This window comes from Pholis gunnellus (assembly GCF_910591455.1).
Source record: "Pholis gunnellus genome assembly, chromosome: 6".
Lineage (NCBI taxonomy): Eukaryota > Metazoa > Chordata > Actinopteri > Perciformes > Pholidae > Pholis > Pholis gunnellus.
In genome coordinates this window covers 20,251,734-20,274,739 of record NC_136532.1, presented here as the reverse complement: position 1 = coordinate 20,274,739, position 23,006 = coordinate 20,251,734, and the positions used below count along the sequence as shown (strand labels likewise).

The 23,006-nt window shown below is 46.4% G+C and overlaps 1 protein-coding gene across 2 annotated transcripts in view; it reads right to left on the bottom strand.

The window, feature by feature from the left end:
- kat6a (K(lysine) acetyltransferase 6A) overlaps positions 1-17,353 on the bottom strand; it is a 29,220-nt gene extending 11,867 nt beyond the window's left edge. For both annotated transcript variants that reach the window (XM_079161259.1, XM_079161260.1), the window contains exons 1-8: positions 17,243-17,353; positions 14,377-15,827; positions 4,586-4,694; positions 3,882-3,997; positions 3,177-3,258; positions 2,785-2,899; positions 2,233-2,546; positions 428-540 (exon numbers count right to left, since the gene is read on the bottom strand). In XM_079161259.1, coding sequence (XP_079017385.1) covers positions 428-540; positions 2,233-2,546; positions 2,785-2,899; positions 3,177-3,258; positions 3,882-3,997; positions 4,586-4,694; positions 14,377-15,093 — 1,566 coding nt within the window. In that variant the 5' untranslated portion in view covers positions 15,094-15,827; positions 17,243-17,353. The remainder of the gene's footprint in view (positions 1-427; positions 541-2,232; positions 2,547-2,784; positions 2,900-3,176; positions 3,259-3,881; positions 3,998-4,585; positions 4,695-14,376; positions 15,828-17,242) is intronic.
- Positions 17,354-23,006: the final 5,653 nt, after the last annotated feature.

Genomic DNA, 23,006 nt, shown 5'->3' with positions numbered 1-23,006 from the left:
ATGACTTTAACATACCGGCTGAATCTGGGAAGAGTTCCATGGTAAACTAATTTATTAAACAATTAATAATCAATAAAGCTAATTGACTTTACCACCCACAAACGTGCCTACATCCTCGAGACCTCGCCTGAGCCAGCGACTTCATGTTTTATGCTCTGGGTGTTGTTGACGCTGCTCTTTCTGACAACATTCTCATCACCATTGACATCCAGCCCCCCACCACCACCACGGGTTATCATAACACCACGCCCCATAACTCCAGCCTAACAGTCTGACAGCCTGAGTCATAGCCTCATAGGTCTCTCCCAGCTTCCCCTGCCGACGCCGTCTCACTCTACAACGTGGCCGCTCTACTCTACCCTCGTCTCAATATCGGCCCGTTCAACTGTTAAAGACGCTTCATGTTTGGTCTCTTGTGTCTGTGTACCTGCAGTGCCAGCTCCTGGATGTGTCTGAACAGCTCGATGTCTTTTTCCGTCAGGTTCTCGTGGCCGGGCAGTTTCTCATCTTCGTCACGCCAGTCGCTGCCTTCCTGATTGTCTGGGGAGAGAAACGCAGAGTCGACATTAATGAAAATGTATTGAGAAGCCTGCAGGGACGGAGTGCCAGATGTGTGCTGATTGATTTTGACAAAAAAGGTGCTACAGTCACAGCGGGCAGACATCGAGGCATCTATACATAGTAAACAGTCTTCTAAAAATAAACCCTGAAAAACAATTTATTTCTCAAGTCGGGGGAATTTTGCTAATTTAACATAAAATAAGGGATAAAAGACCAACATGCAGGTCCTACATGATGCCACCTTGCTCTTTTGTTTGCACACTTTTACTAAATGGTGCAACTGGAGTTGCTCAAAAACATTGTGCCACTTCATTTAGATACATGTTAACCAGTGACGGTGAACATACTACCTACTGTGCATATTTATCACATGTGCACAAGTAAAACACATCATAGATATAGATGTATTAAAGCCACATCACCACAGATGCATGTATGTGTACAATGATAAACCTACTGTTCTTCGTTTACATATGTCGGGCAAACTGGTTTTGAATCATCATAAAACTCGTACAGGTTGTATAAACCTGCTTCTCCATTGTACAACTACATCTTCAAAGTGGGTCAAAACACCAGTGAAAATTGAAGTGAATGCTGCATGAAGATACAGTATGTCTGCTCCGTCACATTTATTCCCTTCTGCTGCGCTGCACTCCAGAGGTTCAGTGGAAAGAGAACTGCAGGTGGCCACTTCATATTACAAAGCAGTTTCTTTTGATGCACAAGCAACAATTTCCAGAGGCAGAAAACAAAAATATCAACGCTTACACCATAATCCATCGGTCTATAATTTCCAAATAAGTAACATCACGGCTGTATCATTATAATGCTGGAAGAAAACTGAAGCGCCGTCTACGCAGCACGACATGAGCCGGTAGTACAGAGTCCGTTAGTTAGCAAAGCATCTAGCTGACGGCCCCTAATCGAGTCTGATAAGAGTATTGGGAAAAGATGCATGAAGATACAGTATGATGTTTAATGTGATGATGCTGATGGCTCATTAAAGTGCAACTAATACCAATGTATGCTGTGGAGGTTTCATAGCTTATTTCTTTATGTTTTCGCAGATACTTCATTAACAACTTCTACTCCTTGCGGACGCAAAGTTTAACCGTCTGTCCGAGGCTGTAGCAGGCTTAGCTTTTACAGCTAGAGTGAATGCACTGGTATCATATGAAACCAGAACACTTAAAGAATACAACCATGTCACGGTTGTCGGAAAGGAAGCTAAATAATGTGTTATATGCTCTTATTCTAACAATGGTTTACACATACTGCGGTCCCTCAGCAGTCTTGGAAGATGCATCAATTGGGTATGACTGGAAAGCTGAGACTCTTGAGGATCCAATGAGCGTTAAATGAACCTTCACTAAGTCCCGCCCCTCAAACACATGTGCAAACGCTTCTCTAATTGATCTTCAGGTACACAGCATTCAGATGATGTACACCACTTCTATGTGGCATCTCCCTCTTAAGATCCCCTGTTCCCCCTAACAAAAGACAAAAACGAGTCTATGCATGTCAAGTACATGAACTTTATGAACGTATTTTGGCCGGTTTACAATAAGATATTATAAGCGGTCTATCTTGTACTTTTAAAAATCGAATATCTTGCATCAACAAGAGATGAAACGAAAGTCGTACTGCAGTGGTGGTGGAGCTAATCCTCACCTCTATCATCTCCTTCTTCTTTGCGATTGGCTTTCTTTCGGATGCGGCACTGCTGTGAATAGTCCACCACTTCCTGCCGGGCCTTGCGGCCCTCGGGCGACGGCGTGAAGAACTTGGTGAGGGCGTCGATGAGGCCCTTGGTCTTGTTGTTGAAGCGCAGGCTGCCCTGCGACATGTCGTCGTCGTCCCGCATCGAGAAAAGCAGCCGGTCGTCCCCAGGGTAACCCTCGCAGGAGGAGCTGGAGGACGAGTGGGCCGAGGCCGAGCGCTTCCGCCGACCACGCCTGCCCAGCTTCTTAAAGGGCCGGCCCGGCCTGAGGAGAAAGTGAGCGGTCTGTTTGAGACTCTGGATATATACATTTACAGCCTATATTTATATAAAGACAATGATAAATTACACAGATAAGTGAAAGAAAAAAAAAGTAGCTGTGAGCTCATTTTAGCGAGTAAGCATTGTGGCCGTTAGCTCGTCGGCACTCTGGTGAGGCAGATACACGACACCTTGCTCTCATTGAAGAAGGCGCCAATAGCTGAAGGCATTTCTTTTCTCACCTGTTCTTGGGCCGCCCCAGCGGTGCGTTGTAGCGCCGTTTGATTTGTGCTGCCTTTTCAAGTAAAAGCTTCTTTCCCTTTTTCCTGGGTTGGCAGATTTGACAAATCCACATGCCTGGAGAGAACAGAGTAAAAGCACAGGTTCACACACCCCGCGGTGGAGTCGACAAGACGGGCTACCAACCGGGCTCCGGGACGTATCGCATACATTAGCGCTTTAAACGGTGGAGCGTTGGGTGATTCATGAGGACCCGAGGCATCATTTAGTGCGACTATAACGACCGGATAGAGTGGTAATGTATGAGCTTTGCGTATTCCGTCAGTTGGATTCATGGGAGGGCCGCAAACATGAAGAGGTAAGTGATGAGTTAAAGCAGCAGTGCTGTGCTTACCTTTGGGCATACGCGTGAGGGGGGGGTCACAGCACTCCATGTGGAAGCCCCGGTCACAGGAGTCACAGAACAACATGTTGTCCTGTACAGTTAACACACACACACACAAGTATTGATGAGTATTAAACCCTTTAGATGTGTTCCACACAAAGTGAGTCTCATTGACTCATTGCACATGAAAGCTAGAACAATATGTTGGGGCATATTTCTTATTAAATATGTGTCACTCGTGTCTAATAAGACGGATATGAAGATCTTTGTTTGATGATACATTTATTGGAGGCTCCAGTGCTCAATCTGATGGCACATTTTGACCAGATTTCCACATATTCATGCCCCAAAAGTGCATTATTTATATTGAATTACTACGAATGTGCCTTTTACAGTTGGACTGCACTTTGACTGGTTTAAGCCACTTCTTTGTTTCCCTTTTATTCTCCGTATTCTATCACTGTGCGTGTTGGTAGAATGTGGTGCGTTTTGTCTCACTGTCAAACCTCTCTCCAAACATTTGAATAACAATCACTCCTCGCTTGATAAGTAAGAGAAAAGAGTGAAATGGCGCCGACGCCGACTTAAAATAGCTCAATCCCAGGACCACAGATGCGTCTATCAGCGTCTCTATCTGGCACCAAAGCAGAGAAGAAGAGTGCTCACAGGCGCTGATAGGCGGCCAATCCGGCGTATTCGTTCTCATCTACTCACCGCATTCTTCCCTTGATCCTGACAGCTGCTGCAAGTCTTGCATTCGATGCACTGCCACCACAGAGCCTTGACTCGCGCTGTGAGCTCTGGGGAGAACTTGAGACAGGACGGGTGGCCTGCAGGTAGACAGACACGCACACAAAACAAGTCAACGTCACACACTGACTGACAGCCATGACCCACTTGCATCATTGTTGGAGAAGAAGAAGGAAAAAAAAAAAGAGCTCCTTTTGGAATTGAAAAGGCCTCCCTGCATCAAACCTGGCTGCAAAGAGAGTGTTCAAACATAAATGACAATCTGTCAGAGCTCTGTTTGAAGAGCTGCAAACAAGACGCTCTCGTCTGGGACAGAAACCCACGGAGGGAAGAGGAGGAACACGATCCCTCCTCTGCTTTCACTAAGCGGCAGCAAAACCAGATTCATATCCCAATTTCTCTTAAAACAGAGACCGGTGCCAGTATGCGTCAAGGCATGGCACCCGAAAAATGGGCGATAAAAGAGATAAAAGAGTCTAAAATTAAACGCACAGTAATCGTTTTACAGGATGTGTGCTTGGTATTGTGCTTATATTCGTTTTTTAAAACAAAGAAATCAATACAGAATTTGAGATTACATGTATTCTAACCAATCATATCTATACTCTCCTCTTCTTCTGTGGTTGTTTGTACCACATAACCAGGAGAACTGGTGCTACAGCACTCACCACTATTGCCACAGTCGGCGCAGGAGATGAGCTCCTCCGGCCTCTTATCGCGATTCTGCTCCTTGGTCCCCAAGCAGAAGCTGCAGATGGGGATGGGCTCTGCCACCGGCTGGGGGAGGGACAGAAGAGGGGAGGAGGGGAGGAGGGGGGGGGGGGGGGGGGGGGGGGGGGGGGAGAGAGGAGAGACTGTCAGTCAACTTAACAGCCCGGTTGTACAAATGAAAGCAAACAAAGTGGCCTCGTGCGTCCTGCCACAGTGAGTGACTGCTGCGGTGTGTATTAACGGCGGACTGAAAACTACAAGGACACCACGGAGCACGTGGGTCTGTGAACAAAGTGTTGAGGATAATGAAGAGCACGAGAGCTGCACTGCGAGGGGACGGCTTGTATAATTCATGTCAACGTCTGCGCTGCCTGACTCCTGTGTCGTTTGATCAAAAGCTGTGTCTGCTTGTACTGGCTGAGGAGTTTAAATTCCACTTATTCTGAAAGACGCCATCAGACATTCATTTCCGGAGCGGCATTCATCTTTTAGCGTGTCCCCAAAAAAAACACACAAACCGTGTCGGCAGGTGTGTACTAAGACACTAAAACACATCACCTGATACGCACAGAAGAGCAAAACCCAGGACAGGTTTGTGTCCAGGAACACAAAAGGCAGGATAACACTTGATTATGTTGTTAGGCATCAAGTATGACTCGTCTGTCTGTGCAGGTGCACCTCACAGGTACTAAGACAAGAGGGAGGGGCCACGGGGGGAATCGCTGTGAAAGTGTATGGAGCCTGGAGGCCCTGAGGGGAAGTGGTGGCTCACTGCTACCTCAGAGTTCACCACAAAGCAACACATTTGGTTTACCGTTGGGTAACCTCCAGATATGAGTCAGTCAAATTTCAAATGACTGCCACAATGTCACCATAACAATCTTTATGCTCTGGCTGTGGTCACATACACGTCCTGTAAACAAATACATTTTGGTAGCATCAAATGCAAAGAGAGCTTGTACTGTTTTTAATAGTGATGAACTTACAGACAGCGCTGGGCAGATACCTTAGAAAATGTAAACTCTTCTTAACGAGTACATACTTTCTATTAGATAAGATAGATAAGCTGGTAGCTAGCGATGGCCGTGAGTAAAGCCTGGCCAAATGAGCTCGTGTGTCCTAAATACTCACTGCAAACCAACCACAGAGACATGTTCACGTTCACATTAAACTAGTGCTAAACTGGTTGAACATGTTTGGATTCTATAAATTAGCCTACGTAAAGAAAACAGTTTGTTTGCTTGCTTCCATGGCTGCTGTTTGAACGCCAATTTGTTTCATATCTGGCAACCCTGGGTATCGCAACGGGCCAAAGACCAAAGTAAAAACAGACGTTCTTCACTGGAATGGAAATTTGAAAGAAGAACATACTGGCTGCAGCATTGTTGTACTTCAACTTAACATGTTTCCTTATGTTTATTCTTGTTTTGATTTAATACAGTAAATATATTACATATTTCTCCATTAAATACAACCTGTTTCTGGAGGGTTCAATTGATGCAAAGGATATTTAGTTTCAAAAACGATCTCGTGAAGACGAAATAAACAAAAGAAATCCGAGGCAACACATTAGAAAGTACCGATCAAGAGAAGAGTACAAGAAAATGTCTCAAGTACAGTGTGTTTATGAGAGAAAAATGCAACTGTGGCACCTCGAGCGAGCCGTCTGCGTGTGTGAGAAGAGCACAAGTGATGGACACTCTGAAGGAGCTACAGGGCGCCATGGCTGACATGGGAGACACCGAGCATACGACATCTGTTGTCCAACTGCTTCCACATCCTCAGCTTTATGTTAGCGGTGAGGAATCCACTCGCGTGACATCTGGGCTGGCGTTTGCCTGCTGGCACGCGGGAGACTCTGAGACACAGTCGACGAGGGTTCTATGATCCGATGACACCAAAGCCGAGCCGCTTGGCGAGCAATCTAAACTCTTACGTCTCAGCACAAAACACTGCATGGAGGCGTCGTGCTGCTGAAGGTAGCGGGTAACATGGCTGCAGCCAAAAGAACTACAATAACAACATGCCGGAGTGGACAAGAGAATCCAAAACAGAACTCTTTGACAGGACGTGACCCCCCAGTCCTCCTGAAACTTGACCGAACACGAGCAGAGTCACAGCACTCAAATTAAAACGGACTTGAGGTGGAGATTTCTTTCAATTTTGACACTCTCTAATTGGGTTAATCTGTGTAAAAAAAGCCTAATTATCCTACTAATTATTTAAAATTGTTACACAATAAACCAGAGAGAAAAAAAACAGGGAAGATGAACGCTTTTATAGACACAATAAAGCCAAATATTTTAACACTTGAGACACTTCCTGTTATATGTGATAAAATGTGACATTCAAGTCAGACACTGAAATCCCAAAAAACAATAATAAAAGTATATTTTCCTCAAAACACCCTCATACTTGCATACGGTCCATCACGCAGCCTGCTATTTATTTACAAAGGAGCCGGCGAAACTCAAAATTAAAAAAGGAAGTCTATTCTCAACTGGTGACCATGATGAAGAGAAAATACTAATCCGTACGTTTTATATTATTCTGAAATTCAAAAATACTGAAACACTTTGCAGGAGACACACACCTGAGGCGGGTAACATGCTCACAGGGGACAGTCCAATAATTCATTTAAAATGGGGAAAACAACAACGTGACATTCACCGAAGACGGCGTCGCGACAGCACAACAGCGTCGGTGCACACGGCTGCAGAGAGCTGGGGAGGCAGGGAGGAGACGGGGACTAGAGAGCTTGATTTATTGGGTTCATTTCCTTCTGACTCAGGCTACTTCCAACACCCCCGCTACCCCTCTGCACACCCACCTTACACCACAGGGACAGAGCGAGAAACAAAAGGTACGAGAGAGAGAGCGAGTCAGAGAAGAAAGAGGTAAAGAGAGAGAGAGAGGAGGGCTGTAAAGAATGAGCAGTGGAGAGAGAGAGAGAGAGAAAGAGAGAGAGAGGCAGATAAGCACAGAGGAAGATAGAGTCTTCCGTGAGGATGAACGTACAAAGCACCAGCTCTCTGTTTCTGAAACCATTTCACATTCTCACAGGTAAAAAGGTGATCGCTGGGTTATAACGTTTTAAGATTCAAAAACTGGATGCGTGATGAAAAAGAGCTATATTGGGCTGCAAAACACTGAAGAGAAATGGAAGCCGGCGGCGAGGAGGAAGAAAGGAGGAGTGTTAAGACAGAGCGGGAGTCGAAAATAAGAATCCAGAGCGCGGGGGGGGGGGGTGAAGGAAATGGGAAGTGTTAAGAAAGAGAGAGAAACGTGCAGCAGCAGTCCTCTGAGCGGTCTGCGTGCGACCAACACCTCAATCACTGCTGACGCTTAACCCTTTCCCCGCCGCAGGAGGTCAACCGCTCCCACTCGCCCTGTGAGCGCTCGAGTAAACACGAGCAGAGTGCTTCACACACACACACACAAACACTCTGTATAGTGACGCGAGTTACAGTGAGGCTTTAGTTACTGGCTGCCACCGTAAATTAATCCCTGACAGATACTAAAAATTGAAAAGCTAATCCTCCCTCCATGACAGGGATATTGGAACAGTGAAACACACTCCTCAGATTTCTCCTGAGAGCTGTTTTCTCCTCACCGTTTCAGCTCCTTTTCTACCTCGGCCAGCATTAGCTGCCAGGACTGCTCTCACACCACAACACCGCTCGAGAAATCTCCCACATCTCCCGACTGTTAAGTGACACGGACGACTTTCGACTTAAGATGCGCGTGTGTGGGTGTCTATTTTAAGCCTGCGTGTTGCTGCGTTGGCATTCACTTCTCCCCCCCCCCCCCCCCCCCCCCCCCAACATAAGAAGCGTTCAGGAACAAACCGTTGTTCGGAGCCAAAAAGACACGCCTTGTGGCAACTGTTAGCGGCTAGCTGCGTCTACTGGGTGGACTTGAAATGCCATACAAACATGTCTTACAAGTTACAGGTTGCTCTATAAATACACGCCTACACCCACACACACACCCACACACACACACACACACACCCACACACACACACACAGACAGACAGGTGATGGTACCCTAGTCTGACCCGACCGACATACCCGCTCGTGCTTTATGGATCACTTGAGCACAACAAACACACTCCATACCCAGTGTGCTCCAGGGTTAGCCTACTTTTAGGTTTAGTTTTCAAATGGTCAAAGTTAATACTTGAGGAAGCCTGCAGCGTTGTCTGAGACCTTGTGCGGAGAGAGAGATAGTTGGTTATAAAAAAAAAAATAAAAAAAAATAGTGATGGCCTGGTTTCCCCTCTTTACATAAATTGGCTTCTGTTGTCCAAAAACAGAGGACAGGAGAGTGAGACAGGAAGGAGAGAACAATGGAGCAAGGACGAAAGGAGAATGGAGAAGAGGAGGAGGAGGAGGAGGAGGGAGGAGAGAAGATAAAAGGCAATGGGAGAAAAGGGAAAGAAGGAAAAGCGTTGCTGTTGTCCTTGTCTCGTCTCAAGTCAAGGATCTCATTAACATGGGAGCCCAATCTCAGCAACCCCCACACCCAACCACCACCACCACACTTCCCTTATGGCCGCCCCCACCTCCAACACAAACTCATTGATCACTGTTACAGAGCACAACGTGCAAAGCAGACACAACACACACACACACACACTTGCAGTCATTGCATGCACGAAGCACAAGTGGTCGTGAAACACACCTCAGCACGCCATCGTCACATTTTCATTCAAACGCGTATGCATGGATGTTCAAGTGATGTCAGCTGACGGTTAGGGGCGCAGCCTTGACGTTTCAAATCTGAAATCCCTGGAGCCGCACCTGCCCGGAAATCACTTGACAGTAACTGGTCCACTGTCTACAAACAGCCCGGGGCAGAAGACCGTGTGTCGAGCCAACGCGCCCTCCCTTTAGCCAAAGCATCACCCTCCATTAACGTCGAGGTTAGCCAGCGAGCACAGAGCTAAATCACTGCATCAAACGGAGCGGGAGCTGGCGGCGCTCCAGCCGTCACTTCCACAGCTGCTCAACACATTGGCTCCATTTGTAGGGTGGCGAGGTTAGCCATACGCGAGGCCTCACACAGACACAGCTACACTGCGCACGCCAAATGCCATTCACGTCACAGTCACCGGTGAGCTGGAGGTAACTGCTGCTGCTGCTGCTCGCAGCGTCTGTTCCTGGTCGTGCTCCTGTAGCCAATGGGGTCAAATTTGAACACCATCACTGAAAACATTTTCTAGCTCGAGGCCAAGTCTACACACTGTTTAGGAATGGACACGTGCTGGACACAGTGTTCACACAGACCTGTAAGGTTGCAGATATTGATTATTTTAGTCATCGAGTATTGTCCTTGATTATTCTATGGATTATTTGGATAAGACAGAACAACTAATTGGTTTCCTTTTTTAGGAAAATCATTTGTTTTGCTGAAATTCAGTCAGTGTAAACCGTCCAAAATTCTAAATGTTGTCCTTCTACCTCGTTATTGTCATTTAGAATGACTTCAGAATGTAAGAATTCGTTAAAGGGCGGCGACGCGGCGAATTTCGATCCTTCGCCATGAACAAATAAACTGATGTAACTCGACTCCACATGGTCAGATCTATTCCAAACGTATCAAGTTTTGATGAAAAACACACAATTCAAATATTAGGAAATACATTTTTTTATTTTTATGTTAATATTAGCTTTGATAAAAATATATATATATATTATTACATAATTCCCTCTCTAATATTTATTTTATACATCTTCAAACAAAAACTATATTTTACCAGATTAAAGTTGAACACATCATGATAACATCAACTGTAGTAGTCCAGGTGAAAAGTGTTGACAGTGAGCTCACTGGACTGTCTTTAGTAACTCAGGGACTCAATTTCTGGAGTTCTCAAGTGTTTCACTACTCTGAGCTCCACAAATGAAAATCCATTCCTGCACGATTGTATGTGAGGTGGCAGCAGAGCACAACAATATGTTCGTTACGATTTCTGTGAACGGACCCTTAAATAAAATAATAAATGCTCCATTTCTCTGCCGGTGTGTAACTGTCTAACAAGAAGCGGGTCTGTGGTCGCTGTGCAGCATGAGCTGTACCATCAGAGAGAGGAACCAGCTCTTTCAACTTCAGCAACTAATAATGGTTCGACTGAGGCCAGAGCTCTGGCAGAACTGGAACAACAGATGCCCGACAAGAAAATGGAGGCAAAAAAATAAAGAATCTCTCCACCCTCCTCCTTGAGAAATGGATCAGTCCATAATCTGAAATTCAAGTTGACAATAAGAGTCATAGGAGACAATTTCATTGCATCCAACTTAGTCACTTTCCCAGCATTCCTGTGGTGTGATGCGAACCCTGGAGAATGTTTCCGTCCATCCAGTGAACACACAAAACCATCTCCTGCGACTGCACAACATGATGTAGCAGCAACGAGGAGGAATGGAAGAGGGGAAAAAGACGAAGAAGCAGGTTGCACCCATGGCATATAATCGATGTCCGAGGGCATTCTGTATTCACGATCCTCCGAGTGACGACACATGATGTCTTCACCTTGAGCCAACACAAGCAGGAGGATGTGTGTGATGTTAGAGAGAAAGGTGGTGGTGGTGGGGGGGTCGATCCAATACTGGGTAAACAGAATGAATTACAGGGGATAAATATAGCCGTTATGGTGCATAATAAGTGATGCTTAAATGCAGCAACTCTACAAACCGCTACCAGCTGCAGGCTAGCCTGTCACGGGGTCAGTGGGACGTTTTGGAGGGAAATCACCACGACATTGTGTACGAGCAGTTACTGTGTGTGTGTGTGTGTGTGTGTTGTTCATGGGCCGTTTTTTTTCACACGTCCTCGCTGTGACACTGCGCGTCGAGATCGAGAACTCTGGTTCACCCCACTCCAGCTGTTGAGGAGGGGGCAACCGCGGGGCAGGGAGATTGTTATTATGACAAGGATGAACATCATACACACACACACACACACACAACTACATACACACACACAAAAGCTCAGCGTCAAGCCCATCCCATCTAATGGCCGTAGCCTCATACTGCTAACGGGCGCTCAGGGAGGCAATGAGGTTTGCCATCTATATATCCATGACCCCTGGTTGACTTCACTCCCCCATCCACCTCCCCCTTCGTGACCTGGCAATGGCACCCTATCAGGGTGAGCGTGGGGGAGACAGAAATAGGGTCTGGGATCCCGTTTGAATGGAGCGCTCCGACACAAACATCGGCGCGTTGGGTACACAAATCTCCTCACAAATGGGGTCAAAGCCAGTGCTGAGCCATTTGTTTTGATTCCCCCCCCCCCCTGCCTTTACTCTCTCTCTCTCTCTCCCGCCTTTCCTTGGGAAATCATAATTGTTAGCAATCATGCAGGGCAATATGGCAATGATGCGCAACTTGGAAGAGTAGGAGAATGATCACGCAACGGCGACTCAGTCTACCGTGCGCACACGGTTTCTATCCCTTTGATGCATATATGCCTCTCGCGCCGGCTAACATACACATCAAGAAACACACCGACACACACTCGCAAAAACACACATGATTGAGCAGCAATAAGGTTACATCCTCTGGAGAGAGATAGAGAAAAGCAACATCACAAGCAGGAGCCGGGAGGAAGAGTAAACAGGCTTGCGTGAATGCCAGACACAATTGTCAATTTCCTCACTGCTGCAGCAGCTTCCCCATCTAGTCTGCAGATGAGGCTCACAAACAACAACACCCTCCCCCCATTCAGGTCTACGCGTTTAATTCATAATCTCTGACCGGTGAATAATTTCCCTGATGCAACAGGGTGGGCTTGATTGCTCATGCAAAAATGTACTTTGCCTTTCTGGTGCAATCTGAAGTTAAATGAAAAACAAATCCACTTTTGTACAAACAGTGTTTTCACACCGAGGCCGGCGTTACTTTGCGTCGTCATTGGGTTCTGTGAGGCGGAGTGGCGGGCCGATCACTAGCTGAGTCAGAGAGGAAGAGGAGGTTGATGTCGGTTCGTCTTAGGACAGGGCCATCTGCAGCCAAGCAGGTCACTATGTTAGGCAGACCCCCATGTGACTCCAGCATGCTCTCTAGGCTAATCCTACTTTGTGCGTGTGTGTGTCTGGGCGTCCATACCAGCAGCTTCTGTGGCTGCCCAGACTTGAACTCACCCCCACACAGAGGGCCAGATAAAGCCAGGAGCCAGTCAAAACAGTGTTTAGGGCAGATAGAGTGTTAACAACCTGAGTGACATACGATCCAAATGAAGGGCCACTAGGCCGGCACATAGCGGTGTGTCGTGCCAACAGGTTTATTTACATGCTGGTTGTTAGAGGTTTGCACGCCTGTGGTAATCAAAAGTAGAGGATTCATGAAAAGCAAACTGCTGTGTGTGTTGTCTTCTGTCAGAATCCACTCCGTTTGTGTGCCATTCTGTGTTTGCATGCAGTTGTATGGTTGTAAATGCGACTGTGTGTGTGTGTGTGTGTGTGTGTGTGTGTGTGTGTGTGTGTGTGTGTGTGTGTGTGTGTGTGTGTGTGTGTGTGTGTGTGTGTGTGTGTGTGTGTGTGTGTGTGTGTGTGTGTGTACACATAGCCCTGGCCCTTAGAAGCAGAGGTTAGCAGCCGCCTGCTCTCTGTGATCAGGTTACAAAAGTGGGTGTGTTCCCTCTCTCGTCTGTCGCCTGCATGTCTGCCTCTCCAACTTATTCTGTCTCTCTCGCTTTCTTGTCTCTGCCTCTCTCTCTCCCTTTCTGGAGGCCTGTAGCTTGCGTCATCCAGGCTTCTTCCTTTGGCACCACTACAGACCATCTCTCGCTCTCCCTCGTCTGTGTTCCTCCCCTTCCCTCTTTCCCTCTTTCTCTTTCTTTCTTCCACCCATCTCCTGCCAAGGAGCAGCCCTGCAGCTGGTCCACACTCCCTGCAGGAGGGTGGGAGCCATGTGACTCTCTCCCCCTGACCTCCTCCTCTGCTAAAAAAAAAAAAATTGGCCCACCAGACGCCCACCCAGCATCACCCTAGTATTGCTCGCCTGGGCCACATCGCACACACCTGGGGTTCTGTCACTCATATATTGCCCCAGCAGATGTAACGCTGACCAAAGAAGTCTTTCTAACATGTATTCTGACCCGATACGCCCGTTTTCTCCAAAAACACACCGATAACGTCTTCCACACTGTGATGCAGACTCCAGTTTGTGGATAAATCCTCACTCTGGCATCCGTCTGATCTTGCAAATGTTGCCCAACCCTTCTCAGCCGCTTCAAACAAAACAAAAACGTTGCAATGTGCTATCTGGTGTAAACTACTACGCCATATGCTGTAGTAAAATTACAGCCCTGTAGGCCCATGATGACCAATTTGAACAAGCAGAGAAAATGCAGCGCCAACGTCTCCGATATTGCCAACTGATAGCGCTGGACTAATCTGGGTGTGCATCGGCTATTATGCAAGTCCAATAAATGTTGTGTTGATTGCAAAGAGAGAGGGAGTTTTTCTTGTACGTTCACAGATCACACACTCTTCCTGTCGATCCAAAAAGTTTTGACAGGATATCCGTGATCTTATTCGACACATGTGATGCCAACAGACCAAAGTGATCTTCTCTTTTCACATGTGTAATGCATACTAAAACTTTTTGTGATCAGCAACATCCAAATGATAACGGTTATATGCATTGTCAATAATGCCCACAATGAAAGTGAGTAGGTTTAAGGTGAATGCACACAACTTTGTTTGTTTGTGACAGATGTACACGTGCAGAGACATTACCTTGTCTTTCTCGTGGGGCAACAACCGGACTGGTGGCAGTGATCCCAGAGACACCGTCCCGGTCCCGTCGTCCAGGCAGCTGCTGCGGCTGATGAGCTGGAACAGTGGACCCTGCTTGGCCACGCGTCCATGGGCCACGGCCCTCTTCAGGGCCACCCTCAGCTGCTGGTGGAAGAGGCCAGACCCCATAGAGCCGCTGCTTGACAAGTAGGCCGCCACGTCAGCCTGGCACTTGAGAAAGCGCTCGATGTTCTTTAAGGTGGAGCCACCGGGCTCATGGAGCCCCTCCAGTGCCCGTTTGAGCAACTTGTTCCAGTCCAGTCCCGGTTTCTTCCCAGAATGGGAGTGAGAACTACCACCGCCACTGCTGCTGCCGCCGCCGCCGCCGCCACCGCCACCGCCACCACCACCTCCTCCTCCACCACCTCCACTACTTCCTCCTCCAGAGCTGCCACTACCTTTGGGCTTGGGCAGAGCCAAGCGCCCCGGGTTGTCAGGGTCCTTGTAGGAGTTGAGACCTTTGTTTGTGACCTTTAGGATGGTACCATCCTTGACACTGAGCTCCAACTGCTCCAGAACCGTGTTGCGATCCAGACTATGGGACATGGAGACCGCATTGCAAATGCGCTCCTCTGATGGTCGCTGCTTCTGCTTCTTCACCTTCTTGATGGCCTCCAAGATCCATTGAGTGTACATTGGGTTGGCCAGTTTCACCATGGCTACGGTCTGGGTGGGTGCCGGGGCCTTGAGGCCTTACCACACACAAAAAAGGACTGTAAGCCAAGGAAACACCTGGCCTGCGCCGTAGCGCCGCCGCCTCCTCTTTTTTGTTGCCCTCTGCCTGCGTACTATCCCTTGTCCTGGGGTCGCACAGAGAGTCCCTCAGAAGCTGAGTGTGAGCAGCACGGTAATGAGCAGCTGACCATAGCACAAACCCTCTGAGCCAACTCTCCACCTGGTAAAATACAGCCCACCCACCTCCCACTCCCAGTCAGGTGAACGTCCCTGACGAGAAGCAGGGGGCGTGGAGGACGTTGCAGGTCAATTAGCAACTTAAACTCCCACAGCACACAATGTAGGGTAGATCTTGGCAATAAGAGGGGCTTGAAGAAAAAAAGGGTTTCCCACTTTCCAGAACACCTATTCACAAAAAATAAAACCTGCGCAGTCAGGTTCCTGTTCCTGGCAAACTAGCCAATTCTCAATGCGAGTCGGTGAAGATGATCATAGCCTCCATGACATGAAATCAGTGTTTCAATGATAAAGGGGAGGGCAATACAGTAATGATGTTTTCTGTAGATTCCACAAGCTTCCACGTTTCCTCGTTCTCTCTCGCTGTCCTTTACTCTTCCAGCATGCCGGGGCTTCTGGGACGGAAAAGGAATCTCAACCCAGGGAGCAGTCACAGCCGATCACCTTCACGCCTATTGCACTTCAGTAGCTGACAAACCCTGGAAGAAAGAAAAAACAAACACACACACACACACACACACACACACAGAGAGACAGAGGTTAATACAACGTTTGCTGAAAACATCTTTCAATAAAGTGAGAAAAAATATGGTAACACAGTTATGTCTTTAAACAAAGAGGAGTTTAAATGAGATGCAGTAAAGCTTACAGCACTGACACACCATACTTTTCCCTCACACGGATATATAAACAAAGCCATGTGTGCCCACAGAAAGCACCATGAGGATTGGCCCATGCACGACTAACAAACTGGATATTGGGGAAGAGGAAGGATCACACCCCTGGTGATTGTTACCCCCTGACAGCTTGCTAATCACAGCCAGAATAATAAAAAAATCGACAACTAAGAGGCAACGTTAAGACCATAACTTCTAACAACCACTAGAAAACGGCACAAATGTGTCATAATGATGGGAATGATGAGCTATAAAAGTGTAAACAACATCAGCCCAAACATCTGCACCAGCAAGTTGACCATTGGCTAACTTAGTTGGGTTGCTATGGTAAACATGATGCAGTCAAAACACAGACTGTTAGCAAACATTAGCTGAGGAGCTAGCTATAAACCAAGGCTTAGTGCATTGCCGCATTGACAAACTGTTTCCTACGGTGCTGTTTGCTCTCATCGACATGATATTAGATGGCCAAGCATCTGACAACAAGCCTTCCCGCTTACTGCTGTTGTTTAGCACGCTACATTAGAAGCTAGCCAACGAGCTAACGTTGCGATTATGTTCCTAACGTTAGTCGCTAACCCCGAAACGTAAACAGCACGAAACGAGGGGCTAGCCAGCGCTCCAGCTAAAAAATAAAGACACCGTTTTCCGTTCGACAGACGTTCCAGACAAACACTAACCATCACACCGCAGCACACACGGCAAATAATCTCATTTTGAATGTCATTCGGATATTAACGTGAGATCGCGGCCTTGTAAAAAAAGGCACAATGCAACTTGCAGACGGCCATCTCGGCTAACGGGCAAGTGCAAAAAAAATAAGACCTCATAGCGGCGGATTGTGCAGCGCGACATGTTCTCCGGCCTCCTACTCAGCGAGGAGCCTCTGCCCGCGGAGACGCGTCCCTACAAGCGGTCCCCACCTCGCTGACTTCCTCCCTCCACCAGCCGCCCTCCCACGTAACACTACAGCCTGCGGTGCGGAGAAGACAAGGCCGCTGGAGAAGCTAGGCCTCGGCTCCCCCCTCCGTACCCCCCCACACCCACCTCCGCGATCATCATCCCTCGCGTACCCCTCTCTCCCTCTACCTCTCGCGGTTCCCCAGAAAGCCCGAGCTGGTCCGGTTCTGGTTTCCGAGGGAAGCTCGCGGTAAGGCAGACCCGTGTTTAAAAAAAAAATCCCATGTTCCCCCCATCCGGCTTCCGCTGCTACTCACCGGAATTTCTTGTCGAGCCGCCGAGGAGAAGGTGCCAAATCCGTGCGAAACGGAGACAACAACAAGCCAAAAAATGCAGCCACAGACCAGGGGTTCTAGAGCCGACGCCATCTTTGAGTGAAACAGGAGCACGGCTGGTGGGGGAGGGGGGAACACTGAACCGTCAGGCAGGGCCAAGGGACCGTCTGCATGGTGCGAGGCGAAGATCCAGGGGAAGAAAAATCCACTGCAAGGCGCGGGGGGCGGCGGCGCTGTGCTGTTGCTATGAGAGGGGTGTGGATATTGCTTGAGCACATGAAATGGAAGAAAGGGACAGATGGTGGTGGTGTTGGAGGGAAAAAAAAAAGGAAAAGAGAGGATAGGTGTTCTCGCATTCTCTGCTGTACTACAACTAGGCCTACATAGGGGGAGATTCAAGGGAGCGTCTGCATTTTGCCCAGTAGTTGTAAAAAAAGAAGAAGAAAAAAAGAAAATCAAAGCCAATGAGCGTGCCTTAACGTTAGAGGGTATTTAAAGATCAAAGTGAGACACCCCTCCACACTGCAGTCTATTGTAGCCGCTGTGTGTGTGCGTGTGTGTGTGTGTGTGTGTGTGTGTGTGTGTGTGTGTGTGTGTGTGTGTGTGTGTGTGTGTATGTGTGTGTGTGCGTTTTTAAGCTAAAGATGGGAACAGAGTCACACAGATCCAATCCCCCAGAGATGATCAGATGTTACAGTGCAGCTATCCGGAGTATTACAGCACATGATAAAGCTTGTTATTATCTATTTATGCAGAGTAGTCTGCTAATGCATTGCTCGTCAGACTGTAAAACGAGTATTATCTTTCCATCAAAGAAAATTATTATGTAAACTGTCTGCAGTCGATCCACCTTGTTACATTTCATCCTATGACAGCTGAGCCTCACACCGTTTCCTTCTAATTTATGTTAGGAGAAAGGTTTTTTTTTAACAGCTCTCGGTGCAACATAAATCACAGCATGGTGACAGATGGAAGCAACATAATGTAAATGTATCACTGTGAATCTGCATTGTGCTCAATTTAAAAGTAATTTGCACTTAAAATATGCTTAATACAAGTTGTAGATACTTTCAGGCCTAATATATGTTGTGGAAAATTAAAAACTACATTGTGAATAGTGAGACTATTAATCGTGGCGGCTCAGAACACGCAGAGTTCTGCACAAGGATTGATAAACTATCACATGTTGCCCCGTATAGTTTATGAATATGCCTTGGGGAAATTTGAACAACTTTAGCACAGCCTTCTCATTCAGAAGAAAAACAATCAGAGGGACACCGGTTTTGCTGCTTCAACTTCATGATCATAGTGATACAGAGGCACTTGTGTTGGAAATCTGGCAGCAATCTTCCTTTTCTATTACAGGCTAACACTGAAAGCTCCCTGGGTGGAAATTAAATTATCTGCAGCTTTGTGTCAAATGATGTGTACAGCAGTCCTCAGAGGCAGATTATAGAGTGTCTTATAGGGAGCAATTAGACCTGAGGTTTTCCCATGTTAGAGGTGTCTTGTGAGAGGGTGAACTGCTGTCAGCGCAGTGGTGATCAAATAAAACCGGTAAGGTCACACTTTACTCGCTGTTTGTCTTGCACTTCTTCGGGGACGGATAAATCACGTTTCAACGACGAGGCACTAATTATAATCAGCGGCAGTGTTATTACACAGATAAATAGTGTGAAGCGTTAACACGTGAACGGCTATTAGTACGCCTCCTGAGGACTCACATATTACATTAGTGTGTACAGTAGGCCAGCGAACAGATGGACAATACTCAGGAGAAGCGTGCACCGCATCTATCGCATCCCTGCCATGAATAAATAATGTTGTGTGCCATGATCTACAGCAGAGGCCATGTTCAACAATACACAACAACAGAAACAAACTACCCGGGTGGGGTGTGAGGGTGGAGGAGTATATAGGGAGTCATTTCATTGTAATTGTGATCAGATAATATTGATTTTCTGTCAGAAAAAAATGGAGGCAGAGGCACAACTTGAAGACCTGTACTTATTCCAAATGAGTGCTGTCAACCTATACAGTAATTAGAGGAATGAGGACGGAGATATAAAGGAGGGTGCATTTGCGTAATTGAATTTACACACATTGTTATTGGAGTTAACTCATCTTTTAAAAGATGTTATAAATTGTTATGGGACAACTTTTAAAGCATACTTCATTTTGCACAATGTAATTGTTTTCACTTACCACTGCTACCCCGCATAAAGGAGAATCTAATTACATATAATTCCTGTTTTACGGCATTGGTTTCCCAAATATAAACAGGTTCTGATCATCTGTATTGTTGAAAAAAAAAGCCTTGGGTAATACAATAAGCCCACAACCACAAATGGATGTTTTGGTATTCAGACCCTTGGCTTGTATTCTATCCTTGGTGGAGAAAAGGAGACAAGTAATCCTTAGCTTACTTTCATCCCCTTAATCCCTACTCTTTTAATTTCTATTCTCTGAGCATCCACCTGCTAGGGGCCCTGAGCCCCCAGCACCAGTGTCCACCTGCCCCCCTGCAACCCTCCCCTCTACAACACACACACAGACACACACACACACACACACACACACACATTCCACCTGATGCACAGCAGCACCTCCTGCTCTCCAGGCCTGCTGTCGGGCCTGCTGGCTCCTGCTCTGCTCCACTTCTTCCTGCCTCGAATTTAAAAGCTGGACTTTTGCCAAGCCAAATAAACTTACAGCATCCCTTTCTGTAAAAAAAAATACCAAAAACGTTCACGCTACGATTACCATGCTTGTTTCGTTGTTGTAGCTGTTGTTACCATCTTTTTGATTGTGAGCGGGCCAGTTTCCACACAGCCTATACACCGGTTTTGCCGTTGTTTATATTCGTAATCCTTTTGCAGTTACGTGTATCCCCTATTGTGAGGTGTACTACTGTAATCTGATTGATTGCTTGTTTCGGTTCAGTAAATGAGGATGTTTATATAGTGAGTCCACCTGAGGGGACATTTTCCAAGTAAAGAAGGCCTCTTGACACATAACGAGAATAACCCAAACTGAATCCCTGGCAGCTTTCTGTACTGTGAAAAAAGGCATGTCTATATAGAACGGAAACATTATCTAGAAGTGACAAGAAGAAGAAGGAAAAATTGGAAACGCATTTTCTCTTGCTGATGCCTTTTACTTTCTCAACAAAATAAGGAAGTGTGAATGTTGAGTGGCGCTGGGAGTAAGTAGCAGTCAATCTGTGCCACCGACCGTGCAGACGACATTTCTGAGTTCCTGTTTTTTTGGGGTGATGACTGGAGTTCTGCTCTCCGATAGCCGGGCAGTGTCCAGGACGGCTTTTTTTTTTTTTTTTTTTGTCCGTGTGAAACTAGCAAGCTTCCTGCTGTGGCTGGCTGGCTGCCAAGTCCCCAAACACCCCTCTACCCAAACTCCAACTCCAAACCCCTCCCTTCCCGAAAAGCGCTGAAACGTACAACGGAAATTTCCAGGGCCTGTCCGCCCGAGAGCGTGCCCCCACCCATCCAGTGACCCCCACCACCATCCAAACCCCTCCTCCCAACCTCCCTCGCTGTGGCCCCTGCTCCCTCCCCTGCCTTGAAACCAAAGGGGACAGAGAGCAGCTGGAAGGTGAAGTGCAGCTTGCCGGCGCTGAGCTGAAAAGTCCAGCCAGACACCTCTCGTGCGCCCTCCAACTCCTCCCGTCTGAAATCTCCCTGAAAACACCACCTCCTTCACTTGAACCCAGAAGTGCTTCAGAGTGCCGCAGAGGACTCTTGTACGCCAGACATAAGCGGCGGGGAGGCAAATGTGGAGAACTACTCTGTTTGACAAATCAATTGTCCTGCTGTGGTTAACAGTCATTTTAAGTGTATGTACATCTCAAGCAGGGGCCTCTGACAGGGCCATTAAGATGCACAAATAGCTCTGACTTTAACACTATTAGGTACAGAAGAGGAAGAACGAGTCAGGGTAATCGATATTGCTCAAGCGAGAAAACCCCTGACACATCTATTTCTTAGTTTTCTTAGTTTTCAAGGCAAGAGTCATAAGGTGGCTGTGTTTAATGAGGTAGTCTCTTTGAGATCTAGGTTTTTAAGAGAGACCTGAAACTGTCATAGTAAGACAAACATGCAACCAGTATACAACACTTCTAAAGCCAGACAAATCAATCACAGGACAAAATCACACAACAAAATCAATTAAAGTAATTATAAGCATCCTAAAAAAACACCAGGTAGTACAACTTTCAAATCCAGCCTGAGGACATTTAGCAGTTTATTGCATTTAAAAGGTGCATTGAACCTGAAGATAGTTCTGCAAAAAATGTTTACATATGGAATATCCATAGTTATGAAATCATTGATTGGATCATGTACTGTAAGATTTAAAAGAGAGAAGAAAGGTGAAGTAGTTTGGAAGCTTTAGAACTGTATGGATGAATATCATTGGACTAATATTTCCATCAAACTCTGTGATGCAGAAATGATGACAGTGATGAGATATTTTTCAAATTGTACCCTACTCCCCCCATGTTTTTGTGGCTAATGGGGACAACAATTTCTTTAATTGGTCCAGTATTGAGGGCGTATGCTGCGGACGGCAGCTGCTAAACAGGCTGCAATGTAATCGCAACTTCCTCACCATCAATGTATGACCACTAGATGTGCTTGTGTTTGCAAGTGACAGGGTCAGATTGTTATTTTAAGTATCTGAGAACATTGTGGAACTTTACAGAGAAATAAAACATTTCTCTTACATTTTGCCTTCTGTTTGATATTGTGTCATGTCACTTGTTGCCGAGTTGGAGAGATGAGTGCCGGTGTTATCAAAGGTTGTTGTGTTGGAGTCGGTTGGACTACAGAAAGTATCTAAAAGATTTAGAGAACGTCTTAAATGACATTAAAGTTGACTGAACAATAGTTTTACAGTTTAAAAAAAGACTAAAGACATCATTTTGAGAAATACACATTTTATTGCTACGAGTAAGATGAGAAGGTTGAAATCACTCTTGTGTGTACACTACATTTAAGTACAGCCAGTTAGCTTAGCTTAGCTAGCAGTCCCGTACATAACCTCTTGCAAAACCACAAATTGTACTTTTAACACTTCCGTTTTTGTACACAAACAAAGACAAACATGTTGATGGGTGAGCTTTACAAATGCTGTAGGGTGTTACCCTTTCCATTCTTAATGCTAAGCTAAGCTAACTGTATCCTGGCTCTACTCGATATTCAGAACACAAAAACAAGAGTAATATCGGTCTTCTTATTTAACTCCCGGTATGGAAAGCGAATAAGCCTTTTTGGTAAAATACGTAACTTTGGGTAAAGTTTCTCTTTTTCATTTTGAATTGTAGGATTTTGTGGTCAATTCCTTTCTCCACTTCCTGCCTCCAATACACCCCCACCTTTTGTGTAGTCCCGATCCCATCTCTGGTAACACGAGCCATTGCTTTGCATTATTACTCACCAATGCTGTGTATGGCAGCCTGGCAGCCTAACTCTTCTGGCTATACGACCAAGGTACTGCCAGCGGCCGTTACAGGCAAAAAAACAACAACAAAGTCAAGACAGTGAAGAAGAAAACAGGGAGTCAATCTAAGTACTGTTCTTGATCCAATGAGAGTGGAAACAATAAAGATGGGAAGGAGGCCTTGCCTTTCTACTTTCCATTGGTACTGGAGGTTTGTTGTGTTCACCCTGCTTAAACAGCATCAAAGCACTTTGTCTTAAGAGTGAAAAAGTTAATCTATGGCGACACA